This window comes from Danio rerio, chromosome 20 (genome assembly GCF_049306965.1).
Source record: "Danio rerio strain Tuebingen ecotype United States chromosome 20, GRCz12tu, whole genome shotgun sequence".
NCBI classification, from domain to species: domain Eukaryota; kingdom Metazoa; phylum Chordata; class Actinopteri; order Cypriniformes; family Danionidae; genus Danio; species Danio rerio.
In genome coordinates, this window is record NC_133195.1 from 38,013,935 (window position 1) to 38,035,016 (window position 21,082).

General features: G+C 37.1%; 1 protein-coding gene across 2 annotated transcripts; it reads right to left on the reverse strand.

The window, feature by feature from the left end:
• Positions 1-2,416: 2,416 nt before the first annotated feature.
• On the reverse strand, positions 2,417-20,951 carry znf395b (zinc finger protein 395b). 2 transcript variants are annotated; one of them, NM_001045115.1, is given in 10 exon segments: positions 2,417-3,536; positions 8,102-8,220; positions 8,318-8,407; positions 11,346-11,568; positions 12,314-12,414; positions 12,529-12,728; positions 14,898-15,004; positions 15,155-15,303; positions 15,418-15,535; positions 20,878-20,951. In NM_001045115.1, coding segments are annotated over 9 exon segments (1,164 nt in total). In that variant the 5' UTR covers positions 15,481-15,535; positions 20,878-20,951; the 3' UTR covers positions 2,417-3,424.
• Positions 20,952-21,082: the final 131 nt, after the last annotated feature.

Sequence of the window (21,082 nt, forward strand, 5' to 3'; positions counted from 1 at the left end):
ATCTATATACCAAACTAGCATCTTTCATGCTACTGGTGCTTGTTTTGTAGACACCTGTATCTTTCCTGTACAGTATGTAGTAGTACTTTTTCTTTAGAAACTAATACAAGTATATTTAAAAAGCAAGGTTTACAAATCTGGTAGCGCAATGTCCTGAGGCTATTGTTTTTTTTAGTCAGGCTACTAAAATCTATCTACACCGTGCCTGATTCTGCTCATAGATATCCTGCAAGGGCATGGTGTAGATAGATTATGGTAGCCCAACTAAAAATAGCCCCGGGATGTCAGGCTACCAGATTTTGCGAGCCCTGAAAGATACTAATACTAGCACTCATTTAAGAGTCTAGTAGTAATTTATTTGGTACTAGTACTTATTTATTAGACACTAGTATTGTAGTAGTGTAGATATCCTAATAACATCCTTAGTGAAGTCAATGGCAAGCATTTGCACTAGTGTCAAAACTGTAAAAATGTAATGACAAAAAGTCAAGACAGCTAATATTTTTATGTTGCTTTAACTTATTTTAATACGTCAATTACAATTTTTGAAGTTATACAAAGTTTAACTTAATATTTTTAGTCAGTTTGATTAATAAAGTTTAACTTAATATTTTCAGTCAGTTTGATTGGTAAAGTTGAGATGATTAAAAAAGTTCATTTGATTCGACAAAAAGATGTAAGATAAGAATTTTTTTATGTGTATGTAATTACTTATAATGTAAAATAATGTTAAAAAAAGTGTTAAATAACGTTAAAAAGTCGTTTGGTAAATTACTACTCTCTAATAGCTAGAATGTACTAAGATTATATTAAAAATTGACTAGTAAGTAGAGAATAAGAACTAGTGCTTAATGAAAAAGATAGTAGTACCTGGAAAAAAAAGTGTACTGCACTGGTAGCATGAAGATAGATGCTAATGCAGTTTATAGATTAAATGTTAATTGCCATTAACTAGGCAACAATACTAAACAAAACCAAATCTTACGGTGGCCTGTCCAAGTTAGCAATCAGAAAACTTGGGTGGTCTTCTCGGGCCAGTGGAGTGAGATTACCTGTTCATCCTAACCACGACAAAAAAAACCTTTTCAACTTCAATTTTGTTTTTCTGTTCAGTTTAGTGTAGCAGAAATATGACATTTAAAGCGATACTCCACTCAAAAAAAACTATATTTACTCACCCTCAAGTGGTTCCAAAACCTTTGTAACTTTCTTTCTTTTGTTGAACACAAAAGAAGATCATTTGAAGAAAGCTGAAAACCTGTAAACACTGACTTCTATAGAATGAAAGGAAGTGAATGGTTTTCAGCTTTTTTCAAAACATTTTCTTTTGTGTTCAACAGAGGAAAGTAAACCCAGCTGGCACAACATGTCAACATAACATAAGATTGACATTCTACTCCAACATCGTCAGATGTTGCATTTTGTTTGGATTTAAAAATTGGGTTGACGTCAAAACCGGACCTCAGTGTCCAACTACAGACGACGTTGCATTTTAGTCACTTTCCAACACAACAAAACATCAATGTCTATTAATGTTACAGATTGACGTTATCAAATGACGTCCATCAGATGTTGCATTTTGGTTGCCGTACCTGACGAATAAATGTCAGTTTTGACGTCAATATGACATTGGTTTAAGATAATGAGTTGAAGTTGGATTTTGTCCATTTTCCAACGTAACCTATAAACAACTAAATATTAATGTCTAATAATGTTACAGCTTGATATTGTGTGGACATTACCAATATGACGTCTATCAGATGTTGGACATTGGTTGGCGTACCTGACCAATAAATGTCAGTTTTGACGTCAATATGATGTTGGTTCTACGTTGGATTTTGATCACTTTTCAACGCAACCTACAAACAACACTAATGATAGAGCCTGACATTGTGTGGACGTTACCACTATGACATCTATCAGTTGTTGGATTTTGGCTGCCATACCTGATAAATAAATGTCAGTATTTGACGTCAATATGATGTTGGCTTAAGATGTTGGTTCGACGTTGGATTTTGGTCACTTTTTAACACAACCTAAAATCAACAAAATATCAACATCGTTATTGGACATCAAAATAACATTGTCCTTAGATGCTGGCGACCTAAACTTAACCTAATATTAACGTCTTATAATGTTGTGCGTCTGCTTGTAAGGTTGAGTAAATGATGACAGAATCGTTCCCTTATATTGTTTGGTTTAACCTGGTGGCTATTTAGCACGTGTTCCTGCTTTCTGCAACTGCATGAACGTAAACAAACGACATCATCATAGTCCTCGACAGACCCTTACACACTGGAAAATGTCAAGGAATGGGTTCACTAGCAAACAGTCTTTCTGGACAGTGTTCTGCATATAAATGTTCATTTGTGTCTGTGTCGACTCTTTGTGAAGAATAACGTTCATTTCAGACACATTTTTTTGGAAAGTGATTTTTTTTTTATTGTTTCAATCCTTTCCACTTGTACATGAAATGCACACAACAGGCCAATAAAATAATTTGACGATTATTCCTGTTATTTGTCATGCACAAATGACAAGCGTTTGAAATTTGCATATTCAATCTTGTGTCTTTTTAATTATACAGTACATAATATCTCTTTGTTTTTTATCTGATGTTACACTTTGAAATCCTTTTAAATGTTCCCAAAGGAATGATCCAGTATTGTACAAGACCTAAACACATTTTTTTTGTTAGTTTTTTTTTTTTGGAAGGATGACAAGAAACATAGAAAAGGAAACAAGCCCGATCTATAACTCGGGACAGTATTCAGTCTAGCTCCCTTTAAACTCTTTGCAATAGCACTTTGGTATTCAATCAAAAGGTTATAGCTGCACTTTTTTTTCTCCATCAGACAACACACCGTGACCACCCGTGTGGCCGACGACAACATTCACTTCATCTTTCACTCAACACCACTGTAGCTTTATATCTGGCAGTTTAGATTGATTAGGAAGCGCTATGGCAAACGACCTTAGTCAAACCTTTGCGAAACAAAGTAAATACGTAGAAAAAAAAAGACAATACGTGACAATACACAAAAAAAACAGCAATAGAAAAACATCATGAAAATGCTTAAAGCAATACATTGTCCACAGTATACAAAAAATAAAATCAACAATCACTTAAATATCTGGGCTATGGTTGAAGAAGTGCAGGAGTAGGGTTAAAAACACCTTGTTCAGATACAGGATTACACTTTAGACTTGTGCGAGAGGGCAGAATTCACCTTCGAAGGGTCGGGATCCTACAACTCCACAGTCTTGACAGCTAGTACCAGCGTTCACTTTGTGGAAAAACAGAACCAAAACACGCACAAAAAAAAGGTAGAAAAGTGAAAAGAGGGGTCCTCTACAGTGCAGGAAGTAATTGGAGGACAGAAAGAAAGTAGAGATTCTTTCTCATCTCCTCAAGTCTTTTTGTTTAGTCTGGAAACCGCTGACAAGCTTTCTTCCAGCGGCAGGCGGTGCACCATTGGTCCCTGCGCTCCACGCCATACACTTTTCGGCACTTTTTGGCCTCGCCGCGCCCCTTCCTGAGCACACAGAAAGAATGCATGCAGACTGAGAAATTGTAAACATCAAGTGAAGTCAAAATTGTTAGCCCTCCTGTGATTTTTTTTTCTGATGATGATGATGTTACAGAGCAAGGAATTTTTCACGGTATTTCCTATAATATTTTTTTCTTCTGGAGAAAGTTTTTATTTGTTTTATTTCGGCTAGAATAGCAGCAATTAATAAAAAAAAACATGTTAAGGGTAATAGGGGGGGTGTCAAGACGCTTACTCCATCAGACGAGACGTGAGGTTGGGTTCATGTGAACAAGACAAGATTTTTACCCTATTTTTAAGAAATCTTCAATGATGAAATTGACTCTTATTTAATTATTTTAGTCTCTTATTCTCTTATATTCTTATTTTAGTCTCTTATTTAACTGCAGGAAAAAACAAAACTATTTAGCTTTTTTAAAATGAACTTGTAATGAATGATATTTTTCTTCTATTTTAATGAGTTCTAGGCCTATGCTAAAATGGACTTGCAAACATAGCTAAATATTTAGCTATAAACTCTACTGACTGGCTTCTCCCCAGTACAATTTCACATAAGAAATCAAACTTTTTTTCCACAAATGGAACTTTTTAGCGTGTGTTCTGTGATGATGACGATGGGTGTTTGTGTCTCCAGGAGTTTACTGTGTCTGTGGTGCGCACTCAGAGAAGATGTGTGTCTGTGGTCCATTACTGACTCTATAGGTGCAGAACACAGTGTCAAACAGCTGTGTGTGTATGCCTTTTTGCAAAAATGCGGCTAAAAGTCCTACACGACGGTTATAGTTTGATTACAGCGTTTTCGTGTTTGTCCTGCACTTGGCCTCAATTCGAATAAAATAGGAATACTCCACATGTCTTATTTCCATTTGTGTTTATGACGATTATGACTTTCAGCATACCTAAAGTGCTTTTCCATCGCATGGTTATGAGCCGTGGTAAATTTGTGTCGCAGCAGTTCTTTTTGGATGCGACAACCTTTGAACTCCGCTGAAAAAGGCGGTTATGTCACACCCGCCCAAGCAAAGGAGTGACCCGCAACACCGAGGCAGCCCGGGTTGCTAGGTGTGTGCAAAGCACTTGATGTGCAGTTTAAATCCAATCCTGCATCCAAGCTTCAGTGCTAAATTCACCCTTACACTCAGATAACATCAGATAACATCAGATCACAACTCACGTGACTCGCAAGATTTCACACCTCAACGCCGCAAAACAAACCACTGTCGTACAATGACTTGCCCAATTACCCTAACTAACCTAATTAACCTAGTTTAGCCTTTAAATATCACTGTAAGCTGAATACTAGTATGTTGAAAAATATTATGACATTAAAAAGTATTAAAAGGTGATAAATCAATTATGAGAAAAGGAAGGCCCTTAAAAGCTATTAAAGTCTTAATCACATTTTTACAAGGTCTTACATTTTGTTCAAGTGTTGTTTAAAGTGTTTGACTCCAAAAAAGCATAAATATATTTGTTTTCCTCCTAATATTAACAACGGCGTGCTTGATTTACGCAACTGGTTCATGCTGAGGCGCATTCGGCTAAGCTCCTCCGTCCGGGTGATGTTACGTAATTTGCGACAAATTCGGGAAGGTGATGAGACGCTCTCCACATGTAGCGAAACCATAGAGCGAAATAGACGGCAAAATGGGAAAGTTTGTGTGCTCCTGGTAGGAGAAAGACGAGTTTAAACAGTGGCTGAAGCCTGTCGCTGAAAACAACAACGTAGTTTATTACGTAGCTTTGTTTCTTCTGAGCTTTTGTTTCTCCATTCATTTATTTAACTACAACTGCTTATTAAGTTAAAGGTTTGACACTGATTAGATCTTGAAGTGGCGACGAGATCTTAAAATATTCTGAGAAAAGTCTTTAAAAAGTCTTAAAAAGGTATTGAATTTACCTTTAGGATTCTTGCATATACCCTGTATTATGTACTGTCATCATGGCAAAGATAAAAGAAATCAGTTATTAAAACTTATGTTTGGAAATGTGTTTCACATTTCACAGAAATTGGGGGAAAATATACAGGGGGGCTCGTAATTCAGGAGGGCTAATAATTCAGACTGTAAAGTATATAAAGTGCCCACTTATCCTACTTTTAGGTTGCTGATTTAGCTTTGAATGTGTCAAAAAACTAAATTTGCACTAATACAAAGACTGTGGCCCATGCTGCACAGATAGCGCTTTATATTTGTAAGCCGCTAAATGATTTTTAGGCTAATAAATACAAATCAAAACCCTCATGCAATACATATAGAAGTGGACCAACTGCCCACTGCTACCAACTGATAACATTGTAAAAAGAAGACATTTTCAATTTGATCACCAATATTTTATGCGTCACTAATTTGGTCAATGCAGAATCAGCTCTTTTTTCCCAGTGTCTGAAATGGGGATTTCAAGATCCCTTTATATCTCTCCTTTTTGAGAGCCCACTCTGCTGTGACTGGTCTATCATTTACATTTACATTTACATTTAGTCATTTAGCAGACGCTTTTATCCAAAGCGACTTACAAATGAGGACAATGAAGCAATTTACACAACTAAGAGCAACAATGAATAAGTGCTATAGGCAAGTTTCAGGTCTGTAAAGTCTAAGAAGGAAAGTATTAGTAGTATTAGTATTTTATTTTATTTTTATTTTTTTTGGGTACAGTTAGTGTGATATTCAGAGAGGCAATTGCAGATTAGGGAGTGAAGTGGAGACTAAATAGTTGAGTTTTTAGTCGTTTCTTGAAAATAGCGAGTGACTCTGCTGTTCTGATGCAGTTAGGGAGTTCATTCCACCAACTGGGCAGATTGAGTGTGAGCGTTCGCCAAAGTGATTTCTTCCCCCTTTGGGATGGAACCATGAGGCGACGTTCATTCACAGAACGCAAGTTTTTGGAGGGCACATATATCTGCAGAAGTGAGAGCAGATAAGAAGGAGCAAGGCCAGAAGTCACTTTGTAGGCAAACATCAGAGCTTTGAATTTGATGCGAGCAGCAACTGGCAGCCAGTGCAAACGGACTAGCAGCGGAGTGACATGTGCTCGTTTAGGTTCATTGAAGACAACTCGTGCTGCTGCATTCTGGAGCAGTTGAAGAGGCTTGATAGAGTTAGCTGGAAGCCCAGCTAGTAGAGAGTTGCAGTAATACAGTTTGGAGAGAACAAGAGCTTGAACAAGGAGTTGAGCTGCATGTTCAGATAAGAAGGGTCGGATCTTTCTGATGTTATAGAGTGCGAATCTGCACGATCGAGCAGTTCTAGAAATGTGGTCAGAGAAGTTTAGTTGGTCATTTACACAGTGTCCACAACACAGTCAAGCAACCCGACGTGACTAAAAACAATGAAACTCATTATAAACAGTTGTTCAGACTTCACTTGATTTGACAGTTAAATGACTTGCAATGGGCGCTTTATTGTACAACCTTTGTAGCCTAATAGGCTTTATGCACAGTAAGTGTTTTTCAGGCATTGATACACTTCTGGTGAAAGGTTGATTCCTTTTAAAGCATCGATAATGTAACTTCATTAAAATACAATCAGTTAAATAGACTTAAGCATTCCTTTAGTTGTCCAAGTGTAAAATGAGGTGAAAGACGGTTTAAGGAGCGTGGTCAGGAGCATCATTGAACCCCATTGAAAACACTGTGGTAAAATAAATCTCCATATTTTAAAGACATGGCAGTACACAAAGCAATGTAATGCAGTGTTTCTTGTCTGGTGTGAGACTCATTTTATATTTTATGTCAATCAGGCAGTAAAGTTCATTAAATTGTTAAAGAAATCAGATCATAAATGTGGCGATTTTATAATGGCATCATCGTAAATGCTTGAGCTGGCTTACTGAAAAGTAAAAGCCCCTGTGCATACAGCCCATTATTAGACTACGCTATTCTATGACATTAGCGATGTCATTTTTCATTCATTTGTTTCTTCATCTATTTGGCCACATTGTTTTAAACTATGCTTTATAGCTGTGTGTTGTGATCAGACTGTCAAAACTAGTTTGCTTTTAATTCTTTAAATAATGCCATTCCATCATTTGAATTATTTTGATTCACTGAGAAAATACTATAGATTATTTTATGTATTTATTGTATTAGATCAGATAAATGTTTAAGCTATCATATGGTCATGTACAATGTGCCTAATGTTGCCACATTTAACTCTCCCGATCTTATGACGTATATGCTCTAATAAATAAATTAAAAGCACATATTTGGACTTGATAATTTTGAGATAATTAAATGTTTATTCACAAAAATCTGAGAAATTCAAAAGTGTTTTTGTTTTGTTTGTGGGTTTTGCTCTGCTCTCACCTACTAACTACAAGAAATGTTTTATCTAAAAAAACCAAAAAGGCATACAGAAGGCCCTATTCTTATAATAACAAGAATACAGTATATATATATATATATATATATATATATATATATATATATATATATATATATATATATATATATATATATATATTATTATTTATTTTTTATTTTTTATGCTTTAAGCCCTAATAGGATTTTTTCACGCTGTTCCTCTAGAGGGCAGCATCGTGTGCAGTACCTGAATGAGCAGTGTCCTCTGGATGGAGATGCACTGATGGTGTGTGATCTGGTGGAGGTGCTGTTCCTCTGGAGCCACTGCTCTCCCACACTCACCGACCGGCTGCGAGGGGCTGGAATCTACACATCAATACAGTGACAAAAGGCCAGATGCCATAAGTGATTCAGGTTCTTAATACACTTTAAGATGCGGAGTGCTTGTGGATATCAGACTAACCTGAGGTTTCTGCTGGACGTCTCCAGGCGGAGTCCAGCTGCAAAATGTGGGGGAGCCCGGAGAGAGCGTCACCTGAATGGGTGAACAGGCCTGCAGGGAATGACACAAGTAAACACACTATTGACACAACTATAGTGTATATTACTTGGACAAGATTTTAGACTAGGCAGAAACGATATACTTAAGATGCTGAAAATCATACCCAGAAATGACTTTGTTTATTTTAGTAATTATTTTGGAAAATTGTAATGAGATTTTACCTAAACAATATACTTATTATAGAAGTTATTTATTATCATCACGTAATTATATTGAATTAAACAAACAAAACTGATTTGTACCAAAAATTAATTGAAATGAAAAAATGAAAATTTAATATTTCCATTTTACTTTGTCGGTAAAATATTTAAACAATGGCTGTAATAATTTGTTGTAAAATTTATTCAAAGACTGTTGATAGTAAAATGATTGCCCTCCTGTGATTTTTTATTATTATTTTTTTTTTAAATATATTTCCTAAGTGACAATTAACAGAGCAAAGACAATATTTTGCACAGTGTTTCCTGGGCAGGGCTGATAAAACGATATCTGTATTTATTGACCAAACACCTTTGTCAATATCGATTAAAAAATGGTGAATAAAACCATGCTCCGTGCACTTTCCACACACTTTTAGATGCGATGTGTGAACAGATTTCAGGTTGGTTGAGGCATCGCTACCTCAGAATAACAGACATGAAAATGAGTGCCATGACTAGCAGCAGTAAGGAGATTGTAAATAAAAAAGGATACAAGGATGTGGCTTTTTGGTTTCTTTTCTTGTGCATCCCAGCCACTAGTAGCACCCCATCTGAAAGATTGTTTAACTTCACAATTTGTAATGTTGCAATATGTATTTGAATAATGATGATTGGCTCCTTTCCTTAAAAGAGTTTGAGGTTTACTGTATAATTATTATCTTAAGCCTGATTTATACTTCTGCGACAAGTGATCTGCGTAACCCACGGCACATGCAATGCACGTAGCCATGCATTTAAACTTCTGCGTGCTGTTTTGTGTTCCTCTGCAATAACACTTCCGAAACACTAGCTGGCAGTATGTGTTAATGTTTCTCTGTGTCAAGTTTCTTCACTGGTGTTTTGTTTTTTCTGAACGCTACCTTAATGTAAAAGTGGCTCAAATTCGCTCATTTTAAGGCTGGAATCTGCGAACGTGCAACAACTTTAATCATAAAATAAACACAAAACTACGGTGTCCATCTGGAGCTCCTTCACGAGACTCCACACTTGTAAACACTCGCTGCATCAGGCTCACACGGCTCTCACCTCCGCCCACACTCCTCAGAACTATCAAGTCGACAAATAACAGAGCTTGCGATAAGCGTTGTTGCGACGTGTAGTTACATTTTTTGAGAGGTACGCGTCAATGTTGTCGACGGCTACAGCAAATGCTATGCATCCACGCGTAGGTTACGCTGTAGCATAAGTGTGCGCTTGACACAGAAGTATGAATCTACCTTTACAGATGTTGATCAACTTTAAAGTTTGCTTTGAAGTTTAAGAGTCTCCTTAACACTTATTTACTTAGTTTTGATTGATTTATTTAAATTAGAATAAAGTGATTGAATAAAAAAATCCTAATATTCCTAAATGGATTTTAAAAAAATATTTAATTATTAATACCAATATCGATATATGAAACATTATATAGTGATCTTTTTTTTTTTTTTTTGCTGTATCGCCCAGCCCTATTTCCAAATATATATTTTTTCTTTTGAAGAAAGTCAGTTTTCATTTAGTTTTGGCAAAAAACCTTGCCTAATCAACCAAACCTATCTAGTTAACCTAATTTGTTCTCTAAGCTTAATACAAAAATCTTGCAAAAATAAGTTATTTGAACTATAATTTCTAAAAATGTGCAGAAAAAAACTGTGAAAACTCTCAATGAAACAACATAGGAAATATTTTTTAAGGAATCAAAATTTCACATGAGGCTAATAATGTTACCTTCAACTGTACATTTAAGGATGTAAATGCCACTAACAGGTTGAGTAAGAGTATATGAATGCATAATAAAGAGCAGAGAGAGAATAATCTCAGTATTTTTTATAACAGCTGTTAACCTGAATGTAGGCCTGACAGTAGCTTAATTTACATTACTTAACGATAAACTGTAAACTAGGGTTGCACGGTTTACCGGTACTATGGTAGTATCGTGACACTCTGGCACCGAAATACTGGTGGTGCCATTGCAGATTGTAAATGATAATCATCATCATTAATGGTTTATCTACAACAGATAATGTTGCATATGGAAAAGCCACTAAAATACTCAGGTTTGTGCAACAATAAACCACTTTATTTTAAAAGTCTGTGGAGCCCTTTAAGGTTGCACATTTTCTGATGTTTGCTCATGTCAATCGCACATCTGAATGGGTTGATTTCTGTTCCTCTTAATATGAACTTGTTTACTGGTTGAATCTACAACAACCGCAACAATCTCTTAAAAAGAACGACTCACAAAGTGAAATTTTGAATTACTTTGGATTGTTACCTGATAGGACTGATTAAAAAACACTGGATGAAAAACCCAAAATAGCATCAGGAAACATTGAAACAATTTTTTGGCCACTTCATTTAGCCTGATTTTATTGGAAAATTAGACAAATTTAATTTGGTATAATTTGTATCATTATTTTAATGTATGTTTGTTGGCCAGTTATCTACAAAATAAACAAAAAAAGAATGAATAATTGTAGGTGAAGTGACATGCAAATAATACTTTTTTTCAATAATAAGGGAATTATGAATTAAATTCAAGTAGACCTATTATAACATGTAATATAGTATTTCTGACAATTTTCTTTATAATTTGAGTTATAAATTACTGTAATAATTGCAATACTATTTGCTATTGTGATACATCAGCTGGTATTGTATTGTAAGATGAATTAATGGTATCGCGACAACCCTACTGTAAACCTAAAAAAAAAGAGCAGAATTCAGCAGCTATCTTAGCGGACCTGTACCTGATAGAGGTGTTCAGTGTGGATCTGCCAGACACTGCTGGGAGCGGATTGGCTGAGAGGACTGGACAGGACTGTTGTATCCTGGCTTTGTGTGGAGCTGCAGGATGTCCAGGCTCCACTGGAGAAGGAAGGCGCGGGAGATGAAGGTGCAGTGTCTTCATCTTCAGAGGAGACCTCTGTGTAGTAGAAGTCTTCCTCTCTGTGGGACTGCTCTGAGCCTCCACTGTTTGACAGAAAACAAAATCATGCCAATAAAAACAATATTTCTAGCTTATTCTTAGAGGGTCTCCTAAATAATTTCTCTTTCTAATTTGTGCTTAAAGAGAGAGATGCACATGAGTATTTTTAAATAGAGTTCACATACACCAAAATAAAGCCATTTTTGTGCCAAAATAAAACATTCTGGACAGAAATCATAAAATGTACATCCAAATTGGTCTTTACAAAAATGCATTTGCTAAAAAAAAATCAGAAATGGCTCATTGCTGATAAAAGGTTCCTGACCCCTGCATTAGGTGGTGTAAATACAGCTTATACTGGCTTTTCCAACCATGATTAAACAAAAAAAAGATGTTTAACACAAGCAGTCAAGCCGCTGCTAAACAATTGGGTCGTTTAGTGTGTGTGCACATGAATTGTGAGTTTTGACTTTATATCACCTGCAATTTACCCATACAATATGAGCTGGTACCTAGCTGAAATGACATGAAAATCGCAAAGAAATAGCCATCAACCTCGTTTTAGTCACACAACTCTCCTTCCCACCAACACTCATCACTGATAGGAAGCCAAACAATTATAGATTTTTCCCTCCATGCTGTTCCGACATGTAATTTTATTTTTTAAAAGCTGCAAGTCAGGGTACTGTGAACGGTATGCGACCCTAATCCTACCATAAGCATGCAGAAGTATAAACTGGCCTTTAGGTGTTAAAGATGTATCATTTGGGTTTGCGCAAGCAAACTCACCCGAGGTGAAGAATGCGAATGTGCCGCTTCATGCCGACACGCGATGTCAGCACTTTTCCACAGCCCGGCCACAAACACCTGTATGCTCCCCGGCTCAAGCTCTGAGAGCAAGAAAGTAAAACAACAAGTGAGTCACACAAATTTTGAAAGCATCAGCTTAAAGTGCTGCATGTTTGCCCTCTGGGTCAGCAATCTGACAGTCGTCTCTTTCTCACCTTGCACCTCCGGGCCTCAGGCTCCTCACATGCACCTTGGTCCAGCTCCATGTGCAGGCCCTCGTCTGTGGGTCGGCCGGGGCTCCTGTCCATCTCATTGACCGATGGAGACGGGGCTGGGCTTACATTTCCATGGTCCCAACTCCAGTAACCACTGCTGCCACTGTCAGATAGATCACCTCCACAACACTCCATGTCCCCTACAGTTACAGAAGCAGAGAGTCAACAACACAGGTGTAAACAGTGGGATTACTCAAATTCATGGTTGGGTTGTGCATTACACTGTTTAATAAGATAATACGATTTAATAGTCATATAATTCAATAAGTGCACAGTCAAAAATAGAAATTCATAAAATTATATCTGGTGAATAAACCATACAATTATAGAAACGAATTGTTGGGATTTATGTAAAAAAACAGCGTAAAATAATAATTTAATATTTAGAAAATCAAATATATTTATAATAAAAAAGCAACATAATGTATGATTGTTGCGTTGTGTTACAATGTTTTTTCAAAATATTACATAATGATCAAATACGTAACCCTGGACCACAAAACCAGTCTTAAACCTGGTTTATACTTCTGCGTCGAGTCATGCATTTATACTTCTTCATGCTGTTTGTGTTGCTCTGCAAAAACACGTCTGAAAGGCTAGCTGGGAGTAGGTTTTTATGTTCCTCTGTGTCGAGTTTCTTTGCTGGTGTTTTGTTTTTTCTGAATGCTATCTTAATGTACAAGGGGCACAAACTGGCTCATTTTGAGGTAGGAACTGGCGGACATGCAATAACATTAATCATAAGGTAAACACAAAACAAAACTTTCCACTTGGAGCTCCTTCACAGGACTCAACACTTGTAAACACTCGCTGCAATGAATTTGCGCGGCTCTCAGTCCTGCCCACACTCGTCAGCGCTACCAACCAGACCAAAAACAGAGCTTGAGCTATGCATCGTTGCAACATGTAGTTACAGTTTTTGTGAGGTGAGCATCGGCAACGGTCCCGGCGAGGGCGACCACACGAAGGCTGCGCTGGAGCATATACGTGCACTTGATGCAGAAGAATAAATCAGCCTTTAGGTTGCATGCATATATTTGTAGCCAAAATTTATTGTACGAGTCAAAATTATTGATTGTAGTTTCATGCCAAAAATATTAAGTAAAAATTATCTTCCATGAAGAAATTTTGTATTGTTTGTTTGTTACAGGAACGCACCACTTTTTTGTAGAACTGGACTCATTTTACAACTCTCCAAGTTAAACAGTTGATCTTTAGCATTTTTTAATCGATTCAGCAAAGGGCGTAGAATTGGCATGGATGTGTCCCCACCAATATCCACCAATACCTGAAATGTCCCTACTAATAATTTTATCAACTTCAAAATCAAGTAATGCTCCTTTAACTCTTAACCTACACGTGCACAAAGTCAAGTACGGGTTCACCGTAATACTATCAACCAAGGCTGTGCACTTAAGCAAAATTCAGTTTCGATTATGGCCTCGATGATTATGAAAAACAAGAATCAGGATAAAACTATTAAACTGATTCACACACCTCTCTAAATTACTCGACATTCATACCTCCACAAAGCCCAGCTGCAGTAAAATCATGTAAATTGACTTTTGCAGCATGGGACATGATTGTTATTTTTAATATTAAGTGTTTATTTTATTTTATTAAGTATTTTATTTATGTTTTTAAAAGCGCAAAACAGATTTTGTGCTGTTCAATGCATGAGCTCAAGGGATGTATGTCCCCACCAATGCCAAGAGCGAATTTACGCCCATAGATTCAGCTGATCTTCAGGTCTGGCAGGAGCATTTTTAGCTTAGCTTAGCATAAATGACTAAAATGGATTAGACCATTAGCATCTCACTCAAAAATGTCCTATTTAAAACTTGACTCTTCTGTTGTTACATCATGTAATGATACAGACTGAACATCACTGCCGATATTATGCTGCACTGTTACTTTGTTAGCTAATGGGAACTATTTTCAGGTGCTGCAGAATATCACTGCACCTGCTGCAGCCAATGGAATGGCAGCAAACCTCCTTGATTATTATGCCAGAATGAGAGTATAGTTCCACAAAACACCATATCAACCCAATAACCAAATAACCCGTCAGTCTTAGTACCGGCTGCAACAGCAGAATAGTCAAGCTTTTAAAAGGAAAATTGCCTAAACTCCATATAGACATTTTTGAGCGAGATGCTAATGGTCTAATCCAATTCAATGATTTATGCTAAGCTAAGCTAAAAGTGCTCCTGTCAGACCCGGAGAGCAACTGAGTGGATTTAAAAATGCCTAGGGGAGTTGCAAAATTAGCCTTTGTTCTTTTAAGATTTCCAAAAAGTGAAATTCACCTGGTAGGAGGTCTTTTTGCGGGGGGCTTTGGACCACTGGACTGCAGGACAGACTGGTGAGCACCATCGCAGCCATGATCTCATCCATCTCCACTGATTCAGGACTTCTGAGCCATGGCAGTAAAAAACACAACAGTTCATGAAAACAGAGCAATACTCATCAGACAGAGCTAAAAAATTAAACGTTTTAGAAAATGAATCGTTTTTGCCTTGGTAAGACAACATACTACAGAGATTAAATGGATGTGCATGTTAACCTGTAAGGTAAGTCCATGCCGGAAGACCTTGGGAAGGACATTAGGTTTGTTTGCTGTGTGTTGGCATCGACAGACCAGTCTGTGGTGGCAGATCCTGCATTCAGCTTCTTCTGCACCCCTTCTCCTTGCCCACAACACTGCATGTAGACCTACAGGATTAAAAACAACCACTTAACGCGAACATACACACTAGCTACCCTTTTCTCATTTAACTTGTAACTTAAAAGAGCATATTTCGACAATTGAATGAAATTCACACATACCAGTCCATCCTGGCCGTCAATGCCCATCGTGTCAAGTCCTGCTCGGGATCCTACCGCTGCCATACTGTGTCCTCTCAGCTAAAACAGACGGCTTTGACTGAGTCCGCACAAAAAACAGCTACAAAGAAGGTAAACTTGTTTAAAACAGTGTTATTGTGAGGATTGAAACAACACGCGAGCTCTGCGACAGCGCCATGAGGCCACGAGAACGTGCTACAATATTAACTAAATAAATATATTTACAAACAACATCATCTAAGGCAAACCAATCCGCTTAAATATGTGAGAAATTAATTACTTAACCTATTGTATTCACATGAAAACGCCAATAATGTAATGGAAAAAATATTAAAATACCTTTGTCAAACACGCGATAGATTTTTTTTGCAAACAGTCAAGCAGCGCAGTCGGATATTGCTTTACTTTTTTTTTAGGGCAACACACCCCCTGACGGAGAGCCTCTCACATACTGTAACTCTGGATTTATGGAGTGAAATCATGGAGATGGCGAAAACACGGAGAGGAGTTCGGATTCATTTTAGTGATTCAAGTGTTTTGCTAAAAGTATTCGTCCAGAGGTTATTTATCTTGCATATTAAATCATTATTTGTGCATATATATATTTTATACTTTATAGTACGACAGTCCTAAATGTCACTGCTTGGTGTAGGCTATATATTATATTTACCGAATGCGAAAAATAAAAATCGCAAGTTTTAACTCAAGTGTTTACAATCCACAGGCCACAAAATATGATCATCCTAGTGCAAGGGTCCAACATCCGAAACATTTAAAAGGTATCTGTATTATTTCTTTCACAAAGAGCCTTTTTTACGAATATTATAAATGGGTCTAAATTATTATCAGGAAAATGTTTTGTTTTGTGGCGAGGCAGTGGCGCAGTAGGTAGTGCTGTCGCCTCACAGCAAAAAGGTCGATGGTTCGAATCTCGGCTCAGTTGCCTTTTCTGTGTGGAGTTTGCATGTTCTCCCTGCCTTCGCGTGGGTTTCCTCCGGGTGCTCCGGTTTACCCCACAGTCCAAAGACACACGGTACAGGTGAATTGGGTTGGCTAAATTGTCCGTAGTGTGTGAATGTGTGTGTGGATGTTTCCCAGAGATGGGTTGCGACTGGAAGGGCATATGCTGCGTAAAAACTTGCTGGATAAGTTGGCGGTTCATTCCGCTGTGGCGACCCCGGATTAATAAAGGGACTAAGCCGACAAGAAAATGAACAAATGAATGAATGAATGAATGTTTTGTTGTTATGCAGCATTATTCGTTTCTGCTCATAATTATTTTAAGCTGCTAAAATATTTTAGTCATTCATTCATTTTCAGCGTAGTCCCTTTATCAGGGGTCGCCACAGTGAAATGAACTGCCTTAAATATGTTATAATTATTTTTTTTGCGTTTTTTACCTTTATTGATAGGACAGAGGAGATTTACAGACAGGAAAGTGTGGGACAAGATATAAGGGGAAGGACAGGCAAAGAACCTCGAGATGGGAATCGAACTCTGGTCGCCATGAGCACCTTGGTGCTATGTGTCAACTTACTAACTACTAGGCTTTTATATATTTCCAATTTGATTTAAATGTGTTACTATTTTTTATTGACTTGTTTTAATCTAATGGGCAGCACGGTAGCTCAATGGTTAGTGCTGACACCTCACAGCAAGAAGGTCGCTGGTTTGAGTCCTGACTGAACCAGGAGGTCTTTCTATATATATATATATATATATATATATATATATATATATATATATATATGTAATATATATATTGCACCAGGTCAGTAGTACCAGGATGGGAGACAGCATGGGAAAGCTAGGTTCCTGCTGGAAGTGTTGTTAGTGAGGCCAACAGGGGGCGCTCTCCTTCTGAAAAAAAAGTAGGGGTTTAACCTTGGAATCCTGGCCAAATTTGCCCACTGGCCTCTATCAATCATGGCCTCCTAACCATCCCTATATCACAATTGGTTTCATCCCTCTGTCTCCTCTCCACCAATCAGCGGGTGTGTGGTCTGGCGCAATATTGCTGCCGTCACATTATCTAGGTGGATACTGCACACTGGTGGTGGATGAGGAGATTCCCCCTTGTGTAAAGCGCTTTGAGTATCTAGAAAAGCACTATATAAAATGTGCTCATTTTAATAGGTGAATAGGTTATGGGTGAATGAGAGAGTGTATGAGTGTTTCACAGCACTGGGGGTTCAGGAGTTGTGGCTGGAGGCCATCTGCTGCATACAAACATATGCCAAAGTCACTGGTGGTCCATTCTGCTGTGGTGACCCCTGATAAAGCATGGAGTAAGCTACAAGTAAAAGAGTGCCTACTTTTAAATTATTTTAGCACAATTTTATTTACTTTACAATCATTTTTATTTTATAATACCTTTTTTATAATGATTACTTTATTATTTATAATAGTTTGATATATGATTGTTTATTATTTAAGCTTTTTAATTTTTTTTTTTACAAATGTTTGTATTTATTATTTTTATTTTTTTAACATTCTCTTTATTATATATATATATATATATATATATATATATATATATATATATATATATATATATATATATATATATATATATATATATATATATATATTTACATCAGTACAAATTATAACTTACATATACGTTTTTTCTTTTAAGCAAGAAGTTTTAACATCTTATTAATATTTTATGAATACAAGAACTTTTATGTATACAATATTTTATGTATACAAGTTAACTTTTCTTTTTCTCTAGTAAGAGGCATCCCTAGACCTCCTAGTGCTCTCTTGAGGTCTCCAAGTATCCTCAGACCACATCTCTAAGTTACATCATTTCATTGGTATTTTTGTATACACAAATGAGCAGAGAGACCTGCGGGTATTTTTTATTGTGTCTTGTGACTCAATGAATCATTCACTCATTCTGTTGGTTAAAAACAAACAAGTGGTGACTTTTTTTTTTCATCTGTTTCATCAGTGTTCATTCGTTCTTCTACATTTATTTGAGCGTATATGGCAGTTTTTTCATCTTTCAACCATCATTCAAGTTTTAATCATTTATCATTATTTTGTCATCTCAATCACAGCAGACAGAAAGTAATTTAGTTTACAGTAGTGTACAGTATTTCTCTTAAAACATAACACCATTCATTTGCTGCCTTTCCAACACTAGCATTTTAGCCAGAAAACCCAACTCTAGTTTAAAGATTTGATAAAAGTTAGTTTTTCTCAGTGGCTGTTGCATTTCTCACAACACTAATTACATCTGCACAACAGTTAATGCATTTCTCAATACAATTAGTGCAAACTGCAAAACTTAGTTGATAACTTGCAAACGTGCGTCACTTGCTCAAAACGGATAGGTCATTCCTCAAAAGCAAGTATTCATGCTAATAAAAGTGTCGGTGTCAAGATGAAAAGTCCTGACACTATTGTTTATAAACCAGATGTTCAAATGGCTGTCATGTTTTTATCAAGACAGTTTACTCTGGACATTATTTCCAATGCAAAAAAAAGTCAGATTTTGGTGACACTTCCAGAAAATGCTCAAGACAGCACTTTATGCTATTTGCACAGCCATTTGAAAACTACAGTAAATTAGACATCACTGCATTTAATGAGGTTTCCGAGTACAAGACACTGAATATGTATGTTTCACATTTTTACTGCATTTGCTCTTTGTAATTCTAATTTATTCACAGCATTGTGCAAAATAATAAACACACCCTTATTTACAACAAACATATACTCCCTTTGGGTGAAGCTGTGCACAACTGTAAACAATAGCCCCTTTCACACATACAGACCTTTCCGGAAAATTACCGGCAATTTTCCGGAAAGGTTGTATGTGTGAACAGGTCCTTTTTGAAAATACCGGTAAATTCGTTCTGGCTATTTTCCGGAAAGAGAAGTTGTAACATTACCGGCAATTTGCCGGAATGCTGCGCTGTGTGAACGCAGAAGGAAGATTTCCGGAATAAGCTCGTGCACGTCTAGAACGTGCTGACGTAAGACTTCTGCTTTAGCCAATCACAACAGTCAGACGCATTTACGTCCACGCGGTTTGTGAGAATAAAAGCCTTTGAATATTTTTCCAGACACATTTAGCTGCTAGAAGTTAGTCAGATCACGTTTATATGTTCTTCTTAATGCCAACTGTGCAAATAATCATCGATAAGATGCTTATGATAAGCCGTTGTTTGTTTACCTTCAAGCTTTGCGTGTGCCCATGAAACAGCCTGTGAGCGTCAGCACACGCACATATTATGAACATCTCGACATGCGAATATGATCCTGTGAAAGTTGTTTACAATATTGATCATCAAAAGAGTTTGTAATTTAGTCAAATGTTTACAAATACAAGCGCAGCCGTTTAAAGCTCATTTGTGGTGAATGATGTCAGAATTTACCGGTATTTTGGAATGGATGTGTGAATGCTCTTTTCCGGAAAATTTCCGTAACGTCCTCGCCTGTGTGAACAGCGCTTTTTTGAATATACCGGTAAAGTCGTTCCGGAAATTTTCCAGATATTTACCGGTATCACTGTGTGAAAGGGGCTAATGTTGCAGTACATATTGGAACTGAACTTACAACATACACAGGTCTGCAAATCATTCATGAAATTGTTCAATTTAGAAGACATTTAGGGAAGAAAACTAGTACAACATTTTTGCATGTAATGACTCAAGAAATGAAATGAGGACTGTTAGTTTTATATGGAATGACTATTCAGCTTTCACAAGATTAGTTAATTTTGACTGACACGACATAAGCAAATGGTAATGTTGTGAAAAAACAGAGAGTTGAATGAAAGCAATTGATGCATGTCTAAAAGCATTTGCAATTTGTTGGAAGGAATTAGAAACTGCTACTATGCGCGCAAAGACTAATTGTATTGAGAAATGCCTTAACAGTTGTGCAAATGTAAATAGTGTTGTGAGAAATGCACCAAAGCCGCTGAGAAAAACTGTAATACACAAACCCAGCAAAAATCCAGATCCACAGTTTATCTGCGACGCTTCTAATGGGCGTTCACAACAAGCGAAAAACAACCTTCCCACTGGGGCAAAAGCTGCACTCTGATTGGCTGACGCGCTTGCTCAAAGGACACACCTTTATCCAGCAACGTGTGCGTACACGAGTTTCTGCTCAGCCCCCATTAATGTACACAATCCAGTAGAAAAAACAACAAACAGTTGCAATACAATAAATCACATTAGCGCATATTTTTCACGAAAACGCAACCTTTAAAAGCCACATACAGTACACATCCCCGCCAAACAGCTCATTTTACACAGCGCATTCAATCGAAACGACCGCGGTAGGATTAAAATCACAACAGTTCGTATAAACACCGGCTACGTGATTGTAACAAGAAGAAAATACGCAAGCACGCACGAATATAAAACTAGCCCAGTGTTTGCAGTATTGTCAGTGAAAAACCGGCGCGTTTACTGGATTTACCTCGGTTGCTTTGGTGGAGATGCCGCCGCTCCGCTGCTGCTCTACCGTCAGTCAGTCATCAGTGAGGGGAGGGGGGGACTTTACGTCGCGCTTACGTGCTCTCATATCGCTCAGCTATGCCGAATGACAGCTGCTTACAGCAACATGCCACAGCCGTGTTAATAGAGCTTAACGCGGTGCTACACAAAGAATGATTCGTGTTATT